Raw genomic sequence first — 23,501 nt, 5'->3', positions numbered from 1 at the left:
TGTTGTCTTCACACTACGTCTATTAAGCGAGGATTTGATCGTTACTCTCAGACAAAAAACTCAACCACAAATACAAATGACATCACAAAGTCACACAATAGCACACAAGCTAGACATATGTAGTAAATGTCCTTAATTGAACAATGTAAAAAAATGCGATATTTGTCAATATGAACAAGTATCAAATAATAATAGTTGCATATTACTTACACATACAAAGTCTCTAAGACAGAAGCGTATTAAAATAAAGTATCTAGTAACAAACGTGTCCGTATCATTCAATTTACTGTGTCATGAACTTGACCTAATGAATTATTGTGCGCCAAAACAACCATGTATACCACTGCACTTCAATTTAAAGACGGGTTAAGTCCATCCCAGACGGTTAATAATAATCAGGTATATGTTTTCATACCTACCATTCTCTGGCTAATTTCACTTGATCAAACATTTTTCTAACATTCCACACTACACAATAATACAATTTGTATCGGGACGCCCCTACTTATGTCACGGAACTGACGTGGGTGTGACTTGAGTGAACAATATTGCAGTCGAAAACAGCAAGTTTGTCAATACAGACAGGTGTTAAATGTTTATATTTGCATATTACTTACTTTAACTCTGTCATGATCCTAAAACATAACCAAACCAAAACAAATAACCACTCCACTTTAACTTAAAGTCTGTGAAAAGACTAGAGTGTTTCAAACCTACCATTGTTCTTTGACTAATTTCACTAAATCAAGCCTTTTCTTACATTCTACACTCCAAAATAATACAAGTTGTATCGGGACGCCCCTACTTATGTCACGGAATAATAACCAATCCACTTTAACTTAAAGTCTGTGAAAAGATGAACGTTTTTCATACCTACCATTGTTCTTTGACTAATTTCACTAAATAAAGCCTTTTCTTACATTCCACACTACAAAATAATACAAGTTGTATCGGGACGCCCCTACTTATGTCACGGAATTGACGTGGGTGTGACTTAAGTGGACACTATTGCAGTTGAAAACAACAAATTTGTCAATACAGACGAGTGTTAAATATTTATATTTGCATATTACTTACTTTAACTCTGTCATGATCTTGAAACATAATTAATTATTGTGACCACTGGGTCACAAACCAAAACAAATAACCAATCCACATTAACTTAAAGTCTGTGAAAACATTAGAGTTTTCCATACCTACCATTGTTCTTTGACTAAGTTCACCAAATCAAACCTTTTCTTACATTCCACTCTACAAAAAATACAAGTTGTATCGGGACGCCCCTACTTATGTCACGGAATTGACGTGGGTGTGACTTAAGTGGACAATATTGCAGTCGAAAACAGCAAATTTGTCAAAACAGACGAGTGTTAAATATGTATATTTGCATATTACTTACTTTAACTCTGTCATGATCTTAAAACATAATTAATTATTGTGACAACAGGGTCACAAACCAAAACAAATAACCAATCCACTTTAACTTAAAGTCTGTGAAAAGATTAGAGTTTTTCATACCTACCATTGTTCTTTGACGTATTTCACTAAATCAAGCCTTTTCTTACATTCCACACTACAAAATAATACAAGTTGTATCGGGACGCCCCTACTTATGTCATGTAATTGATGTGGGTGTGACTTAAGTGGACAATATTGCAGTCGAAAACAACAAATTTGTCAATACAGACGAGTGTTAAATATTTATACTTCCATGTTACTTACTTTAACTCTGTCATGATCGTAAAACATAATCAATTATTGTGACCACAGGCTCACAAACTAAAACAAATAATCAATACACTTTCATTTAAAGTCTGTGAAAAGATTAGAGTTTTTCATGCCTGCCATTGTTCTTTGACTAATTTAACTAAATCAAACCTTTTCTTACATTCCACAGTACAAAAAATACAAGTTGTATCGGGACGCCCCTACTTATGTCACGGAATTGACGTGGGTGTGACTTAAGTGGACAATATTGCAGTCAAAAACAGCAAATTTGTCAATACAGACAAATGTTAAATATTTATATTTGCATATTACTTACTTTAACTCTGTCATGATCTTAAAACATAATTAATTATTGTGACCACAGGGTCACAAACTAAAACAAATAACCACTCCACTTTAACTTAAAGTCTGTGAAAAGATTAGAGTTTTTCATACCTACCATTGTTCTTTGACGTATTTCACTAAATCAAGCCTTTTCTTACATTCCACACTACAAAATAATACAAAGTATGTACTAGGATTTGAGCTGATATCATATCGGGTTAATACCGGCACCAGTATCAAAACCTTGTATCGGAACACCTCTTGTGTTGTCCATATGTAGCTTCTTCAGTGTCTGCGCTATCTTTAGCAAATATTTTGGTTTGTTATAAATTAATTATATCAATATCTCGTGTGCCCTCCAGGAAGCGCCTTATGTCATGCTGAAAAAGAACTCTGACCTTCTTGTGGACAATGACCGCTACGAGGGCTACTGCGTCGACCTGGCCGCAGAGATCGCCAAACACTGCGGCTTCAAATATCAGCTGAAAATCGTCAGCGACGGAAAGTACGGAGCCAGAGATGCTGAGACCAAAATCTGGAACGGGATGGTTGGCGAGTTAGTGTATGGGGTGAGTTAGTAGTGAAGTGAATTCATGTACTCATATTAGGTTCTACATCTGGTGAATGTTTATATTCACCTTGGAGAAGGCAAACCACCAAGTTGAATTAAATAGTGGTATTTCAGTTTAAACACATAAATTGGATTGGATCATTTCTCTTAGGAAAAGAGACTCTAATTGGAACTTCGGAATGCAAAAGTGATAACCCTATACTTGAGAAAAGACTACCAACGCCAACATTTGAGTTATGACTTAAAGCAGTAGTTTTCCGGACACTTACACATGAACATCTCCTTTTATGGTCAGGGTGTGCTCTCCTAACTTAGCACACACACCTAGAGACAGAAAGGAGGAATATAAAAACTGATGGTTTGGCTTCTCCGGTTAGGAATCCTTCATTTTTTTTTTTTACGTAGGCTCCTCCGGGTACTGAAGACCTGTTTAATGACGCTCGTGTTATGATCCGTACTCCGCAGGGCCGGCCCGTGGCATAGGCCGTATAGGCAAATGCTAAGGGCGCCGTCCATCAGGGGGCGCCACGCCAGTGCCACAAATGTTGGAGAAAAAAAAAATAATAATAAAAAGTTGTTACTATTATTTCTAAATACAAAAAATAATCCCACGTTAATTAAAATCCAAAGTAAAGCCTATTTAATAGAAATATTATTTGTTACAACATTACGCCCCCCTCCACCCCCCGCACGGTGCGCCCCCTCCCTTCCCGTATCATGACTCTTTTTGGACGTCACCACATCAAAAAATCAACACAAGATGTCAAAACGGCCAAAACTGTCAGGTGCCCAGGGAAGAAAAAAGAGAAAAGAAGAGGAGAAACGAGAAAAGACAGAGGTAGCAGGTAGGTAACGTTAGCCTACATGAAATTATTTGTCTGTTACAGAATGTGATAGTAACCTGGCTTTTTAGCATTAAGCTAATGTTACATGATTCGGCAATTGCTAATCAATAAATAGCGAGTTCTGTTTTAACGTCGGGTTAATATTGTGGAGGGGGCTAAATTGTTATGGAAAATAATAATGTAACGTTAGGTAATTACAGTACTCCCACCTTACATTCCTCAGGGACATTTGTATTAGATCTTTTAAGCAGGTGTTTTTTGTTTACATTGTTATTGCCTTCTGGTTAGCTAATGTTTGCCCTGCAGGTAATAGTCACTTTTCCACCCCTTTATATATTAGGTATAGTTGTAAGTAAAAAAAAAAAGGTCAAAGACAAAGCTATTCGGGTTCTTGTGAGTATATACACTTCACTGCCGATGTGGGGGGGCGCCACCTAAAATCTTGCCTAGGGCGCCAGATTGGTTAGGGCCGGGCCTGGTACTCCGGATCATGTTTTGACTTCCTCAGTTCTGATTTCTGCGCCCCTGGGTTGGTGTTTTTCCGTTACCATGGGTGCTTATTGGTTTCACCTGCCTCCGGTTAAAGTTCGGCACGCTCACCTGTTGCCAAGTGCTAATAAGAGAGCTATTTAGTCCTGCATTTTACGGTCAGTCAGTCTGGCTTCCGAGTTTGCTTTACACAACAGGTAATGACGGTTAGTTTTTGATTCCTCTTTATTTACCATGAATTGATTTACTTCGACCCCGACTAAACGTATTCGGGTGTTACCATTTAGTGGTCAATTGTACGGAATATGTACTATACTGTGCAATCTACTAATACAAGTTTCAATCAATGTTAGCTTCCAAGCGAGGCTCTATAGTTTTTGATTCCTGTTTTATATGCTAGCTTCCACGCTAGGCTCTATAGTTTTTGATTCCTGTTTTATATGCTAGCTTCCACGCTTAGCTTTGAGCACGCTTTTGTTTGTTCCCGCCTGCTTTCTTGGTAAATAATAATTTCCTACCTGCATGCTGTGTCCGAAGTCCGTCTGCATCTTGGGAGAACGACCCTCCGCATCATCATGCGTAGATTGGTACAGCTCGCTTGTAAAAAAGCAAGTTTTTGTACTCCGACGTCTCTTTTGATCCGGCCGCACTGCCCCGTCGCTCTCCTGACCAGACCAGAAATGCACTTCAGTAGCAAATGTAAAGTTCTGCGAGCTCCAGGTGGAACCAGTCCTAAGTCCAACCGTTTGTCTTCTAGAAAGCAGACATTGCAGTGGCTCCTCTGACCATCACTCTTGTGCGAGAGGAGGTGATCGACTTCTCCAAGCCCTTCATGTCTCTGGGAATCTCCATCATGATCAAAAAGCCCCAGAAGTCCAAACCCGGCGTCTTCTCCTTCCTGGACCCGCTGGCCTACGAGATCTGGATGTGTATTGTGTTCGCCTACATCGGCGTCAGCGTGGTGCTATTCCTGGTCAGCCGCTTCAGCCCGTACGAGTGGCACACCGAGGAGTACGAGGACGGGCAGATCCAGACCAACGAGTCGACCAACGAGTTCGGAATATTCAACAGCCTGTGGTTCTCCTTGGGGGCCTTCATGAGACAAGGCTGCGACATCTCACCAAGGTGCGTTGGAAATACTAGCTGTATCAAACTCTACCCGAGACCCGCGAGCTCTGCAAACAAGAAGCTATAAAAGTTTGATGGCGCCCAGGCCGCTGGTAGCGATGAAGGTCCTAAATCTCATCGATTTTACGTCAGCACATAAAACGAAAAATACTTTGAGGAAATATTAGCTCAAGATTGATTCTTCTAATGGAGCCTTAAGTTTTGTTTTTCTGAGGCCATAACTGTAGTCTTTTGAGTAATACAAAAACAACTTGAGGTCGCCATGTACGAATCAAACGTCCCCATACTTGCCAACCCTCCCAAATTTTCAGGGGGACTCCCGAATTTCAGTGCCTCTCCCAAAAATCTCCAGGGACCACCATTCTCCCGAATTTCTCCCGATTTCCAGACAGACTTAAGGCACGCCCCCTCCAGGTCCGTGTAGACCTGAGTGAGGACAGCCTGTCGTTACGTCCGCTTGGCCAACCAAAAAGTAACCCCAGAACACTATATCGTATAGTGTTCTGGGGTTACTTTTTGGTTGGCCAACGGTTTACGTTGTATTGCGCACCCTGACGGCAAATGTGGGAGTCGGTTCTGAAGTATGAAGTAAAGAGACGTAACTTCCTCACCTCGCCTGGTTATTGACTCCAACCCAGAATATTACACTGCCCATACCTATGCTCCTTCAAAGGCTGGGCTACTGGCTGCAAAGCATTGCACTTTCAAATACAACAATGAGTAGAGAGGAGTGTTATGTGTGTGTATATGTGTAAATAAATGAACACTGAAATTCAAGTATTTATTTTATATATATATATATATATATATATATATATATATATATATATATAATAAAATACTTATATATACAGCTAGAATTCACTGAAAGTCAAGTATTTATTTTATTTATATGTGTATATATATATATATATATATATATATATATAATTTTAAAAACATATATATATATATATATATATATATATATATATATATATATATATATATATATATATATATATATAAGAAATACTTGAATTTCAGTGAATTCTAGCTATAAATATACTTCTCCCCCCTTAACCCCAAAAAAAAAAAAATCTCCCGAATTTGGAGGTCTCAAGGTTGGCAATTATGAACATCCCTTTGACTCTCCGGCTGTCTTATGTGCAGCAACAAGATGATATTCCCAATTAAATCAACATGACCAGTTTACCAGCGCCACCGTGCTGCCCTGTCACCAGTACTAGTATCTGCAAAATGCCTGTGTTTCCAAGCAACGTGAGCGATACATGAGGATTGTAACTTGAAAGTATTTGTACAACCTTTCACTGGACAACTCGCACCAATGTCAATTTAAATGTATGATCTGCAAAATTTTCTATTTAGACAGAATAATACCATACAAAGTTTCCAAGGAAGAAAGCGTAATAAATATCCAGTAAAAAGCGTGTCCGCATCATTCAACTTGCTTGACTTTAATGAAATAGTGTTATCACTTGGTGTCGTAAAACAAAAACGAATTACCCTGCCCTGTTCCAAAGTCTCGTCTTGCTGCCTCGGAAAAATAAGTACCGTATTTTCCGGACTATAAGGCACACTTAAAATCATTTTTTCTTTCTCAAAACTCAACGGTGCGTCTTATAACCCGGTGCACCTAATGTAAGGAATAATTTGGGTTGAGCTTACCCTCCTCGAAGCTATTCTATTTGGTACATGGTGTAATGAATAGTGTGATCAGTAGATGACAGTCAAACATAAGAGATATGTGTAGACTGCACTATGATGGCAATATGACTCAAGTAAACATTTTATATGTTCCATTGAAAATATAGAACATTACACATGGTGCTCAAAAATCTATCAAACTGTTTTAGTATGACTTCGGTAAGCTATGAGGATTTTAACTTGAAAGTATTTGTACAACCTTTCATTGGATAACTCACAATAACTTGCAACATGTTCCTTCCAGTGAGCTATTAAAATGAGCCTTAAAAGCCCTAAACAATTACGGTATGATGTCAATTTTAATGTATCATCTGTAAAATTTAGACAGAATAATACCATACAAAGTTTCCAAGGAAGAAAGCGTAATAAATATCCAGTAACAAGCGTGTTCGCATCATTTAACTTGCTTGACTTTAATGAAATATTGTTATCACTTGGTGTCGCAAAACAAACACTAATTACCAATCCACTTCTATTTAGAGAAAACATAAGTCCATTCCAGCCGGTTCAGTATAGATAAGTTTTGTTTTTTCATTTAATTTTCCTTTGTCAGGTGGCGGGGCCCTCCCTTAGAGATGTGAATTATATTTATATAGCGCTTTTCTCTAGTGACTCAAAGCCCTTTTACATAGTGAAACCCAATATCTAAGTTATATTTAAACTGGTGTGGGTGGGACTGGGAGCAGGTGGGTAAAGTGTCTTGGCCAAGGACACAATGGCAGTGACTAGGATGACTGAAGCGGGGATCGAACCTGGAACCCTCAAATTGCTGGCACGGCCACTCTACCAACCGAGCTATACCGCCTATAAGAATCTCCGTCATTCAGGAGGAGCCTCGAGAAGAGATGGTATGGGTATCTGGTCAGAACGCCTCCCTGGGGAGGTGTTTAGGGTGCGTCCGACCGGTCGGAGACCACGGGGAAGACCCAGGACATCTTGGAGAGACTATCCAATCCACTTTTTTTGTATAGCACATTTGGAAAAAAACATGAAACGTTTCACAAAGCGCTGCAGAGGAGTTAAAACATACATTTAGAAGCAGAATAAAACCGAGAGTCAATTGTATAAAACACATTACTGTAAGGGGAAAACAATGCATAAATCCATCCATCCATCCATCCATCTTCTTCCGCTTATCCGAGGTCGGGTCGCGGGGGCAGCAGCTTAAGCAGGGAAGCCCAGACTTCCCTCTCCCCAGCCACTTCGTCCAGCTCCTCCCGGGGGATCCCGAGGCGTTCCCAGGCCAGCCGGGAGAGATAGTCTTCCCAGCGTGTCCTGGGTCTTCCCCGTGGCCTCCTACCGGTCGGACGTGCCCGAAACACCTTCCTAGGGAGGCGTTCGGGTGGCATCCTGACCAGATGCCCGAACCACCTCATCTGGCTCCTCTCCATGTGGAGGAGCAGCGGCTTTACTTTGAGCTCCTCCCGAATGACAGAGCTTCTCACCCTATCTCTAAGGGAGAGCCCCGCCACTCGGCGGAGGAAACTCATTTCGGCCGCTTGTACCCGTGATCTTGTCCTTTCGGTCATGACCCAAAGCTCATGACCATAGGTGAGGATGGGAACGTAGATCGACCAGTAAATCGAGAGCTTTGCCTTCCGGCTCAGCTCCTTCTTCACCACAACGGATCGATACAGCGTCCGCATTACTGAAGATGCCGCACCGATCCGCCTGTCGATCTCACGATCCACTCTTCCCCCACTCGTGAACAAGACTCCGAGGTACTTGAACTCCTCCACTTGGGGCAAGATCTCCTCCCCAACCCGGAGATGGCACTCCACCCTTTTCCGGGAGAGAAGCATGGACTCGGACTTGGAGGTGCTGATTCCCATGCCAGTCGCTTCACACTCGGCTGCGAACCGATCCAGTGAGAGCTGAAGATCTTGGCCGGAGGAAGCCATCAGGACCACATCATCTGCAAATAGCAGAGACCTAATCCTGCAGCCACCAAACCAGATACCCTCAACGCCCTGACTGCGCCTAGAAATTCTGTCCATAAAGGTTATGAACAGAATCGGTGACAAAGGGCAGCCTTGGCGGAATCCAACCCTCACTGGAAACGTGTCCGACTTACTGCCGGCAATGCGGACCAAGCTCTGACACTGATCATACAGGGAGCGAACTGCCACAATAAGACAGTCCGTTACCCCGTACTCTCTGAGCACTCCCCACAGGACTTCCCGGGGTACACGGTCGAATGCCTTCTCCAAGTCCACAAAGCACATGTAGACTGGTTGGGCAAACTCCCATGCACCCTCAAGGACCCTGCCGAGAGTATAGAGCTGGTCCACAGTTCCACGACCAGGACGAAAACCACACTGTTCCTCCTGAATCCGAGGTTCGACTATCCGGCATAAAATAAAAGAAAATAGACTTAAAATTACACAACTCTGTTTAAAAGCCAAGAATTAAAAATAGGTTTTAAGACGTGATTTAAAAGTCATTAAAGAGGGAGCTGTCTGAATAGCAGAAGGGATATTGTTCCAAAGTTTTGAAGCCACAACAGAAAATATATGTTTGTATGTTTTTATGATTTTAAACATCCAAGAGTACGAACAAATTTGAAACAAATGTGCTTGTCTGTTGCTGATGTGAAAGCATGGAATTCTCTAAACCAGTGGTTCTTAATTTTGTTGGAGGTACCGAACGAACCCCACCAGTTTCATATGCGCATTCACCGAACCCTTCTTTAGTGAAAAATACAATTATTATTTTTTTCAAATTCAAGACAAAGTTACATGGTTTTTTTTTACTGGTGCACAAAATGAACCGTGCATGAACATCACCTTGTTCAAAGAAGAAAACCAACACAGTGTATGAACTCACAACAAATTACACACCTGCAAATCAGATGGAAAATTAGAGGGAACATTGTTTGGTGGTATCCATAATACGCCGATAGGGAGAAGTTTTTATTTACACGATGAGTCGGGTGTGTCTTGACCTCCGCCGAACCCCTGAGTCCGACTCACCGAACCCCTAGGGTTCGATCGCACCCAGGTTAAGAACCACTGCTCTAAACAAAGACTTAAAAAGTTGCAAGAATATCTTTGAATTTAAAAAGAGTGACAAAGAGAGACAACTGGAATTATATCAAACTGATTTTTGATTTTGATTGGACGTGTCATTTTTTGGGCGGTATAGCTCGGTTGGTAGAGCGGCCGTGCCAGCAACTTGAGGGTTGCAGGTTCGATCCCCGCTTTCGCCATCCTAGTCACTGCCGTTGTGTCCTTGGGCAAGACACTTTACCCACCTGCTCCCAGTGCCACCCACACTGGTTTAAATGTAACTTAGATATTGGGTTTCACTATGTAAAGCGCTTTGAGTCACTAGAGAAAGGCGCTATATAAATGTAATTCACTTCACTTCACATTTTGAAAATGCTTAAAGGGGAACATTATCACCAGACCTATGTAAGCGTCAATATATACCTTGATGTTGCAGAAAAAAGACCATATATTTTTTTAACCGATTTCCGAACTCTAAATGCGTGAATTTTGGCGAATTAAACGCCTTTCTATTATTCGCTCTCGGAGCGTTGTGACGTCACATCGGGAAGCAATCCGCCATTTTCTCAAACACATCACAAACACCGAGTCAAATCAGCTCTGTTATTTTCCGTTTTTTCGACTGTTTTCCGTACCTTGGAGACATCATGCCTCGTCGGTGTGTTGTCGGAGGGTGTAACAACACGAACGGGGACGGATTCAAGTTGCACCAGTGGCCCAAAGATGCGAAAGTGGCAATAAATTGGACGTTTGTGCCGCACACTTTACCGACGAAAGCTATGCTACGACAGAGATGACAAGAATGTGTGGATATCCTGCGACACTCAAAGCCAGGGCCGGCCCGTGGCATAGGCCGTATAGGCAAATGCTAAGGGCGCCGTCCATCAGGGGGCGCCACTCCAGTGCCACAAATGTTGGAGAAAAAAAGAAAAAAAAAGTTGGTACTATTATTTCTAAATACAAAAAAAAATCCCACGTTAATTAAAATGCAAAGTAAAGCCTATTTAATAGAAATATTATTTGTTACAACATTACGCCCCCTCCTCCCCCCGCACGGTGCGCCCCCTCCCTTCCCGTATCATGACTCTTTTTGGACGTCACCACATCAAAAAATCAACACAAGATGTCAAAACGGCCAAAACTGTCAGGTGCCCAGGGAAGAAAAAAGAGAAAAGAAGAGGAGGAGAAACGAGAAAAGACAGAGGTAGCAGCTAGGTAGGTATTAGCCTACATGAAATTATTTGTCTGTTACAGAATGTGATAGTAACCTGGCTTTTTAGCATTAAGCTAATGTTACATGATTCGGCAATTGCTAATCAATAAATAGCTAGTTCTGTTTTAACGTCGGGTTAATATTGTGGAGGGGGCTAAATTGTTATGGAAAATAATAATGTAACGTTAGGTAATTACAGTACTCCCACCTTACATTCCTCAGGGACATTTGTATTAGATCTTTTAAGCAGGTGTTTTTTGTTTACATTGCCTTCTGGTTAGCTAATGTTTGCCCTGCAGGTAATAGTCACTTTTCCACCCCTTTATATATTAGGTATAGTTGTAAGTAAAAAAAAAATGGTCAAAGACAAAGCTATTCGGGTTCTTGTGAGTATATACACTTCACTGCCGATGTGGGGGGGCGCCACCTAAAATCTTGCCTAGGGCGCCAGATTGGTTAGGGCAGATGCAGATGCATTTCCAATGATAAAGTCAAAGAAATCTGCCACCAGACCCCTATTGAATCTGCCGGAGTGTGTGACATCAACTCCAAAACTGGACGGATCAGCTTTCATGAAAAGAGAGCGGATGAGGGTATGTCTACAGAATATATTAATTGATGACAATTGGGCTGTCTGCACTCTCAAAGTGCATGTTGTTGCCGAATGTATTTCATATGCTGTAAACCTAGTTCATAGTTGTTAGTTTCCTTTAATGCCAAACAAACACATACCAATCGTTGGTTAGAAGGCGATCGCCGAATTCGTCCTCGCTTTCTCCCGTGTCGCTGGCTGTCGTGTCGTTTTCGTCGGTTTCGCTTGCATACGGTTCAAACCGATATGGCTCAATAGCTTCAGTTTCTTCTTCAATTTGGTTTTCGCTACCTGCCTCCACACTACAACCATCCGTTTCAATACATGCGTAATCTGTTGAATCGCTTAAGCCGCTGAAATCCGAGTCTGAATCCGAGCTAATGTCGCTATAGCTTGCTGTTCTATGCACCATGGTTGTTTGTATTGGCGTCACTGTGTGACGTCACAGGAAAATGGGCAGGTGTTTATAACGATGGTTAAAATCAGGCACTTTGAAGCTGTTTTTAGGGATATTGCGTGATGGGTAAAATTTTGAAAAAAACTTCGAAAAATAAAATAAGCCACTGGGAACTGATTTTTAATGGTTTTAACCCTTCTGAAATTGTGATAATGTTCCCCTTTAAACGAAAATTAAAAGTATGTTGGAGTTGGGGTGTTGGTGGAGGGAACAGTGATAAAGTCATCCAAAATAATTTGTGTTAAAAAGGGGGCAGATAAATATAAGAATAGTATTCTTCCATCTGCTCCTTTCTGATCATGGAAATGTACAAACCCCGTTTCCATATGAGTTGGGAAATTGTGTTAGATGTAAATATAAACGGAATACAATGATTTGCAAATCCTTTTCAACCCATATTCAACTGAATGCACTACAAAGACAAGATATTTGATGTTCTTTTTTTTTGCAAATAATCATTAACTTAGAATTTCATGGCTGCAACACGTGCCAAAGTAGTTTCATAGGACCAAAACCCTTAAAGGGGAACATTATCACAATTTCAGAATTGTTAAAACCATTAAAAATCAGTTCCCAGTGGCTTATTATATTTTTCTAAGTTTTTTTAAAAATTTTACCCATCACGCAATATCCCTAAAAAAAGCTTCAAAGTGCCTGATTTTAACCACCCATCCATTTTCCTGTGACGTCACATAGTGAAGCCAACACAAATGGCGGGAAGAACAGCAAGCTATAGCGACATTAGCTCGGATTCAGACTCGGATTTCAGCGGCTTAAGCGATTCAACAGATTACGAATGTATTGAAACGGATGGTTGTAGTGTGGAGGCAGGTAGCGAAAACGAAATTGAAGAAGAAACTGAAGCTATTGAGCCATATCGGTTTGAACCAAATGCAAGCGAAACCGACGAAAATGACGCGACACGGGAGAAAGCGAGGACGAATTTGGCGATCGCCTTCTAACCAACGATTGGTATGTGTTTGTTTGGCATCAAAGGAAACTAACAACTATGAACTAGGTTTACAGCATATGAAATACATTTGGCAACAACATGCACTTTGAGAGTGCAGACAGATCAATTTTCATCAATTAATATATTCTGTAGACATACCCTCATCCGCGCTCTTTTCCTGAAAGCTGATCTGTCCAGTTTTGGAGTTGATGTCAGCAGGCCAGGGAAGCTAGGGTCGATAGGGGGTTTAGCTCGCTCGTCTGCGGGAACAAACTGCCGCCATTGCTTGCCCTGCTACCGAGGTCCTTTGTCCTTGAATTGCTCACACACTCCGGCAGATTCAATGGGGGTCTGGCGGCAGATTTCTTGGACTTTATCGTTGGAAATGCATCTGCTTTGAGTGTCGCAGGATATCCACACATTCTTGCCATCTCTGTCGTAGCATAGCTTTCGTCGGTAAAGTGTGCGGAACAAAACGTCCAATTTCTTGCCACTTTCGCATCTTTGGGCCACTGGTGCAACTCGAATCCGTCCCTGTTCGTGTTGTTACACCCTCCGACAACACACCAACGAGGCACGATGTCTCCAAGGTACGGAAAACGGTCGGAAAAACGGAAAATAACAGAGCTGATTTGACTCGGTGTTTGAGAAAATGGCGGATTGCTTCCCGATTGCTCCGAGAGCGAATATTAGAAAGGCGTTTAATTCGACAAAATTCACCCATTTAGAGTTCGGAAATCGGTTTAAAAAAATATATGGTCTTTTTTCTGCAACATCAAGGTATATATTGACGCTTACATAGGTCTGGTGATAATGTTCCCCTTTAAAACAAGTAAAACACTCTAACATAAAATCTGCTTAGTGAGAAGAATTATCTTATCAGACAGAAAATAAGCAAATATCACCCTTATTTGAGATATTTAATCTTGCTTAGATTTCAGTTTTTGCAGTGTGTGTGTGACAATCACTTTAACTTTACATAAGCGAAGGATGGACGTGTTGGTGACTGCCTGTGTTTGGCTTCCAGGTCTTTGTCTGGTCGAATTGTTGGCGGCGTGTGGTGGTTCTTCACGCTCATCATCATCTCCTCCTACACGGCCAACCTGGCCGCGTTCCTCACTGTGGAGAGGATGGTTTCTCCCATTGAGAGCGCCGAGGACCTGGCCAAACAGACCGAGATTGCCTACGGCACTCTAGACTCCGGCTCCACCAAAGAGTTCTTTAGGGTAAGCCTCCGACCGCATTCCGAGAACCCCCAGATCCTGCCCCGAAATCTCAACATGTGTCCTCTCCCCCCACCCCCCTTTTTTGCGCAGCGTTCTAAAATTGCCCTGTTTGACAAAATGTGGACGTACATGCGGAGTGCAGAGCCCTCTGTGTTTGTGAAAACCACAGCCGAGGGGGTTCTGAGGGTCCGCAAGTCCAAGGGGAAGTACGCCTACCTGTTGGAGTCCACCATGAACGAGTACATTGAGCAGCGGAAGCCTTGCGACACCATGAAGGTGGGAGGCAACCTGGACTCCAAAGGCTACGGGATCGCCACGCCGAAAGGATCCTCATTAAGGTGGGTGGAATAGTATAACAATGTGTCCAATGTTGTTATAGTATCCCACCTACCCTGATGTAGCTTTGCTTATGTGTCTCTGGTTTGTATTAGGAGATAAGGTAATGCCCTCCCCACCCTCCAATCCCATTGCAATTTATTGTAAGTCGATAAATTGCAAAATAAATATAGAATTGAGACATTTTTTTTTTTAAATATTTTTTCTAAATTTCTGGCTATTTTTGAAGCCTGATACTGAATCTTCCCAGGTTGTATTTCACCTGGATTAGCAAACATCTAAATTTAACTCACCATTAATTGAATCTATGTTTTGGCTTAGAGCTTGTCTGACTGTCCGTCAAAGTTTGTCCTTTTCTGTGTCCCTTCCCTATTTACCATGCTTTTTTTGTTTTTAACACTTTCTTAAAGGTGCAGCTTGCAGCGGGCTACAAAATGCTCCTTTTTTTTTTAAACGGCTAGCATATGTTACTTTTTAAAAAAAACAACAACATATATAACGAATAAATGACGATACAGTTGTCCCTCGTCACATTGCGCCTTAAATATGCGAGCTTCGCCACATTTTGACTGGGATCAAAAAGGGTGCCGGGTAGTCCTTTTTGCTGTTTACATGGCCGTAGTGTACCCAAACTGAATTAAAATGAATCATACAACATAAAAAAAATTAAGGGACCGCACCGAGTCTCGTCTCGCTGCCTCGGAAAAATAAGTACCGTATTTCCCGGACTATAAGGTGCACTTAAAATCCTTTGTTCTTTCTCAAAACTCGACGGTGCGTCTTATAACCCGGCGCGCCTAATTTAAGGAATAATTTGGGTTGAGCTTCGAAGCTATTCTATTTGGTACATGGTGTGATGATAAGTGTGATCAGTAGATGGCAGTCAAACATAAGAGATACGTGTGGACTGCACTATGATGGCAATATGGCGCAAGCAAACATTTTATATGTTCCATTGAAAATATAGAACATTACACACGGCGCTCAGAAATCCATCAAACTGTTTTAGTATGACTTCGGTAAGCTATGAGGATTTTAACTTGAAAGTATTTGTACAACCTTTCACTGGACAACTCACAATAACATGCAACATGTTTCTTCCAGTGAGCTATTAAAATGAGCCTTAAAGTGGTTCATTTTGATGCCGTTTGCAATAAAGCACATACATAACACATCAATGTCTGGAACCTCTACCAACATGTTGTTAGCCAGAAGTTAACCAGGCTAACGCTTTAAGACAAACCCCCTTAAACAATTAAAGTATGCTTTAAATTTAAATGTACAATATGCAAAATCTTTCATTTAGACAGAATAATATCATACAAAGTTTCTAAGGAAGAAGCCTAATACATATCCAGTAACAAACGTGTCTGCATCATTCAACTTACTTGGTCATGAGCTTGACTTAGCGAAATATTGTTATCACGAGGTGTCGCAAAAAAAAAAAAAAAATACCAATCCACTTCTTTTTAGAGAAAACATAAGTCCATTCCAGCTGGTTAAATTTAAATATTTTTTTTTTGGTTCATTTAATTTTCCTTTGCCTTACCAATCCCTGCTGTGAGATGTAACATGATGTTGGTGGTGCACATAAAGGTGATAAAAAAAATGTTTTGTAATATATAGAGTCCTGATAAGAGTGCTGATGAATACCAGTATAAATAAGGGTTATCGATATTGGTATTGGTAAAACGTGTGATATAAAACAATACAATCAGTTAGCATGTTAATTTTGTTTTGAAGCAAATGTGGCGCGATAGATTGACGTCAGGTGGCGACTAGACAAGTGGGACAAGCGGTAGAAGATGGATGGATGGATGGACTTTGAGGGACTTTAGTGGCAACTTGGGTGTGGTGTTGCTTCCTTATTTGTCATTATTCTAAGCTTATTAAGATTCCACATGTCTTTTTTAATGCGTAGCACCTGAAGTGAATGTGACAGCGTGTCATAATAAAAAAAAAAGGAATACCTATAGAACACTGGTGTCAAACTCAAGGCCCGGGGCCCAGGTGTGGCCCGCCACTTCATTTTTTTTGGCCCTCGAAAGCCTTGAAATAAAGTGTATTAATAAAGTACTGTAACTTTTCTTACTAAACGTATTATTTCTTTCTCCTTTGGGAGAAAAAAAAATATATGTACTCCATGTAATCGCAAATTATGTTAACTTAAATATTGTCTAATTATGCAAAAATATATTATCAAACATTCAAACCATTTTTTAAATACTTAAATACTGAAAATAATGATTTCAAAGCAAGTTATCCATCAAATCGTGCAATGTAAAAGTAGCAATAGATTTCATGGTAAAATTGTGAAATGTACTATGATTTTTACAGCATTTTTCTCTAAATGACAAAAAAAAAAACTACTTTTTTTACTGTAATAAACAATGGTGCCATTTTGGCATTTACAGTAATACACAGAAAATGTTTGATTTGCGGTAAACAAACAAACAAACTGGTACCTCAGGTGCCAAAATGTTACTGTAAAGTTGCATTTTTTTTATTTACAGTAAAATAACAAATGTAAATTTTACAGTAAAATTCTGGCAACTGAACTGCCTTTTTTATCATAAAAACAGCAGTACTTTTTTTCCATTTACAGTAATATACACTACATTTTGAGGTGAAATTATTGCAACTTACTATATTTTATTATATGTTATCAAACATTCAAACCATCTTTTAAACAGAAATAAATACTAATAATAATGATTTCAAAGCAAGTTATCCATCAAATTGCGCAATGTAAAAGTATCAATAGATTTCATGGTAAAATTGTGAAATTTACTGTGTTTTTTACAGCATTTTTCTCTAAATGAAAAAAACAATACTTTTTTTACTGTAATAAACTGTGGTGCCATTTTGGCATTTACAGTAACACACCAAAAAATCTACACTTGTTGATTTGCTGTAAAAAAATAAAAAAAAATAAAAAAAATACATTTTAAAAAATGGCAGCTCAGGTGCTGAAATGTTACTGTAAAATTGCAGTTTTTTTATTTACAGTAAAACAAAATTAAATTTACAGTAAAATTCTGGCAACTGAGCTGCCTTTTTTTCTCCATAAAAACAGCAAATTTTGTTTTTCCATTTACAGTAATATACACTACATTTTGAGGTGAAATTATTATTAAATTAACTTACTATATTTTTTTTTTTACATTTTAGTAAAATAAAAAAAAAATTTCAAAGCAAGTTATCCATCAAATTGTGCAATGTAAAAGTATCAATAGATTTCATGGTAAAATTGTGAAATGTATTGTGTTTTTTACAGAAATGTTCTCTAAATGAAAAAAACAGTAGTTTTTTTACTGTAATAAACTGGTGCTGTTTTGGCATTTACAGTAATACACTGAAAAATCTACAGTTGTTGATTTGCATTAAAAAAAATATATAATAATAATAATAATAACTGGCAGCTCAGGTGCTGAAATTTTACTGTAAAATTGCTGTTATTTTATTTACAGTAATATACACCAAATTATGAGATAAATTATTGCAACTTACCATGTTTTGTTTTTTTTACATTTTAGCTTTAACTAACAAAATGCATTAAAAAATTGTGTAATAATACTATCCACTGTTACAAACGGCCCTCTGGGGCCAAACACACCTGCGATGTGGCCCTCAGTGAAAACCACTTTAACACCTCTGCTATAGACCGACCCAATTAGGAAACGGTACCAAAAAAAAAAATACCCGTACTCGGTTTACGTCCCTATTTATAATTAGTGATCGCTATTTTGCGGAAATTCAATGAACAGGAATAAACGATGGACGACTGTATTAGTCACGGTCAGGGGTCAAACTTGCATGTGCACATTCACAACACTATCTTTGAGAATGTAAGGATTAGGGGTGTAACGGTACACAAAAATTTTGGTTTGGTACGTACCTCGGTTTAAAGGTCACGATTCGGTTCATTTTCGGTACAGTAAGAAAACAACAAAATATAATTTTTTTTGGTTATTTATTTACCAAATTTGCAAAAATCGTCCACCAAAAATATTTTTCTTAGTGGAATATTTGATGTGAAGTAATGGGAACCTTGGATAGTTCAATAATTCATAATAACATTGATTTTGATTCACTATTATGTTTTGAGCAATGACAGTTTGAAAGAAGAAAAAAAACAGCTTTGTTTTATTAGTCAACATTGCAACTTTTTCTAAATTACATTTAACCTTTAAGCTTTTTTATTTCACTTTTGTTATGTTTTTGTATATTTTGATAGTATTTTTAGAATGTGCCGTGGGCCTTTAAAACATTAGCTTGTTTTGGCCTCCAGGGGCACACTTTTGACACCTCTGCTATAGATAATAAAAAATTAAATCTGATAAATCGATGGATAAAAAGCAGAACCTGGCGACGCATGCGCGTTTATCATAACTCTCTCTCTCTCTCTGTCTCTGCCCCTCCCTCACCAATGCTGCTGCGCGCACAATTTGTTTTGTTTTTAACCCCTTTTTAACCCTGAACGTACATTGAAAATACACGCAACCCTAACTCAAAATGCCAGACATTTGAGGCATTTAAGAAACTCCGCCCTGACAGCTCCGCAAAAGAGGACATGTCCGGTGAAAGCAGCTGGGCTAGCATGCCGTGTGTTGTGCCTCGGTGTGCATTGTTTACACAAAGTGTGTTACGCTACTTAATATGTCCGTGTGGAAACTCGTTCGGTACACTTCCGAACCGAACCGGAACGGTTCAATACAAATACACGTACCGTTACACCCCTAGTAAGGATGCAAAGATGCAACGGTCGCCATATTGCTGAGTAGAAACCCAACACTTTTTCCGAACGTGATCATGGTGGAAGCACGTTAGCCACCGATCCTCTCCAAACTGCACCTTTAACCTTGATGACTGCCATGGATAACATGATGATGTCGTAGCATTTAGGATGTCTCTTGTACTTGATGAAATGCTCAAACCCTTGCAGTGCGCTCCTTTTGTTTAAACTCTTTAACGGACATTTCCTTTGTGGAAACAATTGGGTGTGACGAGAAAAAAAAAAAGAACTTTTCTTTCACCAGATTGCGGCACTGTTTGGGTTTCCATGTGTACTTAATGCCATGATTTGATATGAACTGCTGTTTAGATGACTTAGTGCTAGGTTTAAAAAAAAAAAGGGCTAATTGAGTGTTTTATGAAGAAATGTTGCATGCATTTTTCACAATGAGGTCTAACCATTCTCCCCATTACTGCTGTCTCTCTTTTAGTGGAGTCACTTGCCAGACACTGTTTAATTTATGTTTTGGATGTGAGTACGTTGCAGTAGCCACTAGTAGCCACTAGCAGCCCATATAGCGCTCTGTCCTCCCGTTGTGCTACGGCTAAGCTCTGCCACCTAGTTACTGCTACAATTTTGTCATTGACCTCCACAGGTGTATTGGTAAACATAGAGGGCCTGATCTACTAAAGGTTTGCGTGTACTAAAACGCGTGCACATTTGATAGCACACGCAAAGCTGATCTAGGTCTGCGAAGTGAGCAGAACAAAGGAACGCAATCCGTTAAAGTCCGAAATGTATGCCGATCATCGAATCGCCCTCATAATGTGAGGGAAAGATACACATACGGCGCACGCGGTGTGATTTATCAACACTCATCGCCGTTTTATGAGGACTATTTTGTGCTTTATTTAGCACCTCTGGAAAGCACGTGCAAACTGACACAGTTGCACACATGGCTGTGAGAAAAGAGGTGCTCGCACTCCAAGACCATGTTAGAAATAAAAAAATATTAGTCATATTCAGCAATATTATTTTATAATTTTACAGCTGCATGCTGGAGGACTTAAGGGCTGATTGAACTACATTTAATTTGTGTTTTGGTCTCCTGTAGTGTTTTTTTTATATCAGAATCAGAATCAGCTTTATTGTCATTACGCAGGGTAATGAGATTGAGATTGAATATATATATATATATTGTTCATTTTTTCGACATAGAGTACACATTATTAACATATCTCCTATATGAAAAATACTTCTTGAAGTATGCTTTTTTTGTTTGTTTTGCGTCTTAAGCACAGTAAGCCTCTTTCACACAAAAAAAGGGGGATTTCAATATAGATGTACTGCAGTACTGCTCCTAAAATGCCCATAAAAAGTGGTAGATACATGTTTGAAAAAAATAGCAAAATACCACAAAGTGAAAGTCAAAGTAGCAATGATTGTCACACACACACACTAGGTGTGGTGAAATGTGTCCTCTGCATTTGATCTATCCCCTTATTCACCCCCATGGGAGGTGAGGGGAGCAGTGAGCAGCAGCGGTGGCTGCGCCCGGGAATCATTTTTGGTGATTTAACCCCCAATTCCAACCCTTGATGCTGAGTGCCAAGCAGGGAGGTAATGGGTCCCATTTGTATAGTCTTTGGTATGACTCAGCCCGGGGTTTGAACTCACAACCTACCCATCTCAGGGCGGACACTCTAACCACTAGGCCACTGAGCGTGATAACATGAATGTGCAGTAGAGGGGTGAAAAAATAAAAAAATAAAAAAATAAAATGAATTACGGTCCGTGTACCTTCTGTTCATTTTATTTACAATTCTTAAACGCAAGTCAAAAAACTAAATTAGGGCCGTTTTTCGATTTTTTATTATACATGGCAGATTTTAAAACAAACAAAAAAAGGGATGATTTTCATTAAAATATTGCCATAAAATTGGACTTTGTGCTGTTTTCCTATTATGGACTTTTATTGTTTCCAGATAAACACAAAAATCAAATATACGTTCATCCAAAATGCAAAAATGCGTGTTTATCTAAAAATACATATATATATATATATATATATATATATATATATATATATTTAAAAAAGTGTCATTAAATAGTTGTCAAACTTTTGTTTCAGTATTGAAAATAGGAAAAAATGCCTCGAAATTAGTTTTTTGATTTGCTTTTAAGAATTGGAAATAGAGAATGAACGGAAGGTATACGGATAATTTTCATTAAAAATATTGATATAAAATTAGATTTTGTGCTGTTTTCCTTTTATGGATTTTTTTCCCCCAAGATAAACACAAAATTCCAATTCATATTTATCCAAAATGCAAAAATGCGTGTTTATCTGTGTGATGACAAATTTCGTCACATTTAGCATGTTTTAGCATAACCTTTGTTCAGCAGGATTCCTATTGTCGTTTAAAAAAAAGTGTCATTAAATAGTTTTCCAACTTTTGTTTCAGAAATAAAAAATAGGAAAAAATGGCCCAAAATTAATTTTTTGATTTGCGTTGGACAATTCAAAATTGAATGAACGGGAAGTAAACGGACCAATTGCCATTTTTATTTGTAACGATTCATAATCGATTAAAAGAAATAGATTTGAAAAAAAAACTTTAAAAAAAAAAAATTGATAAAAATTTTTTTTTTTTTTTTTTTTTTTTTTTTCCCCAGTCCCGTCTAGTCAGGAAAATCATATTGTTGATGTAAATGCCCATAATATTTTTTATATTTTTTATTTTTTAAGCAATATAGAAATGTATCAGAGATTTGTATCTATTTTATGGAGGAATGTAGTTTAATCGTAAAACTGGCACCCAATGTTATTTAAAAAAAGGATAGGTTTTTATTAAGAGAGTCATTTTGAATCGTGAATTGATTCTCAATCAAATAATTACCCCCAAGAATCGAATCAAATCGAATCGTGTGGTGCCCAAAGATTCACAGCCCTAGTGTGCAGTAAATGAGCGTCTCCATGTAGTACATGCAAAAATTAATTAAGTACATTGTATTAATAAAGCGCTTTTCGTGGATAAAATCACAAAGCGCTGTACAAAGCATAGGTGAAGTAAAACAATAATAATATTTAAAACAAAAGGGGCAACATCATAAAAAGGATACAAAGTGGATTCAAAGTGATAGTTAAAAGGTGCATTAACTAAAAGCTTTACTAAAAAGAGACATTTTTTAAATGTCAACACAGTCAAGTTCACGTTCCCAGACGTTCCAGAGTCTAGGAGCTATAGCCTGGAATGGAATTTTAAAACAAGTTTTTGGGATCTTTAGAAGACCCTGTCCTGAAGACCGGAGGCTGGGCCCTGATCAAGTAGGGGCATAGCAAGTCACGGAATGTCAGGACTAAAATCTTAAAACTCAAATAAATAAATAAAATAATAACTGGCAGCTCAGGTACTGAAATTTTACTGTAAAATTGCTGTTTTTTTTTATTTACAGTAAAAAAACAATGTTTTTGTTATTTTTTACCATAAAAACAGCAATACTGATTTTCTATTTACAGTAATATACACCAAATTTTGAGATAAATTATTGCAAAATACCATGTTTTTTTTTTACATTTTAGCTTTAACTAACAAAATGCATAAAAAAATTGTGTAATAATACTATTCACTGGGGCCAAACATACCTGCGATGTGGCCCTCAGTGAAAACCACATCAACACCTCTGCTATAGACCGACCCAATTAGGAAACGGTACCAAAAAAAATACCCGTACTCGGTATACATCCCTATTTATAATTAGTGATCGCTATTTTGCGGAAATTCAATGAACAGCAATAAACGATGGACGACTGTATTATTAAAACAAGTTTTTGGGATCTTTAGAAGACCCTGGCCTGAAGACCGGAGGCTGAGCCCTGATAGAGTAGAGGCATAGCATGTCACGGAATGTCAGGACTAAAATCTTAAACTCAAATAAATAAATAAAATAATAACTGGTGCTGAAATTTTACTGTAAAATTTTTGTTTTTTTATTTAGAGTAAAAAACCAATATTTTAGGGGGTTTTTTTTACCATAAAAACAGCAATACTGATTTTCTATTTACAGTAATATACACCAAATTATGAGATAAATTATTGCAAAATACCATGTTTTTTTTTTTTTTACATTTTAGCTTTGACTAACAAAATGCATAAAAAAATTGTGTAATAATAAATAAAATAATAACT

At 38.7% G+C, this 23,501-nt stretch overlaps 1 protein-coding gene across 7 annotated transcripts in view; it reads left to right on the top strand.

The window, feature by feature from the left end:
• Window positions 1-23,501, top strand: part of gria2b (glutamate receptor, ionotropic, AMPA 2b) — a 130,995-nt gene that overhangs the window by 81,321 nt on the left and 26,173 nt on the right. For all 7 annotated transcript variants that reach the window (XM_061976576.1, XM_061976579.1, XM_061976575.1 and 4 more), the window contains 4 exons: window positions 2,415-2,621; window positions 4,715-5,082; window positions 14,042-14,240; window positions 14,331-14,578. In XM_061976576.1, coding sequence (XP_061832560.1) covers window positions 2,415-2,621; window positions 4,715-5,082; window positions 14,042-14,240; window positions 14,331-14,578 — 1,022 coding nt within the window. The remainder of the gene's footprint in view (window positions 1-2,414; window positions 2,622-4,714; window positions 5,083-14,041; window positions 14,241-14,330; window positions 14,579-23,501) is intronic.

Source organism: Nerophis lumbriciformis, linkage group LG16 (assembly GCF_033978685.3).
Source record: "Nerophis lumbriciformis linkage group LG16, RoL_Nlum_v2.1, whole genome shotgun sequence".
Classification (NCBI taxonomy): domain Eukaryota; kingdom Metazoa; phylum Chordata; class Actinopteri; order Syngnathiformes; family Syngnathidae; genus Nerophis; species Nerophis lumbriciformis.
This window is presented reverse-complemented; position numbering and strand designations above follow the sequence as displayed.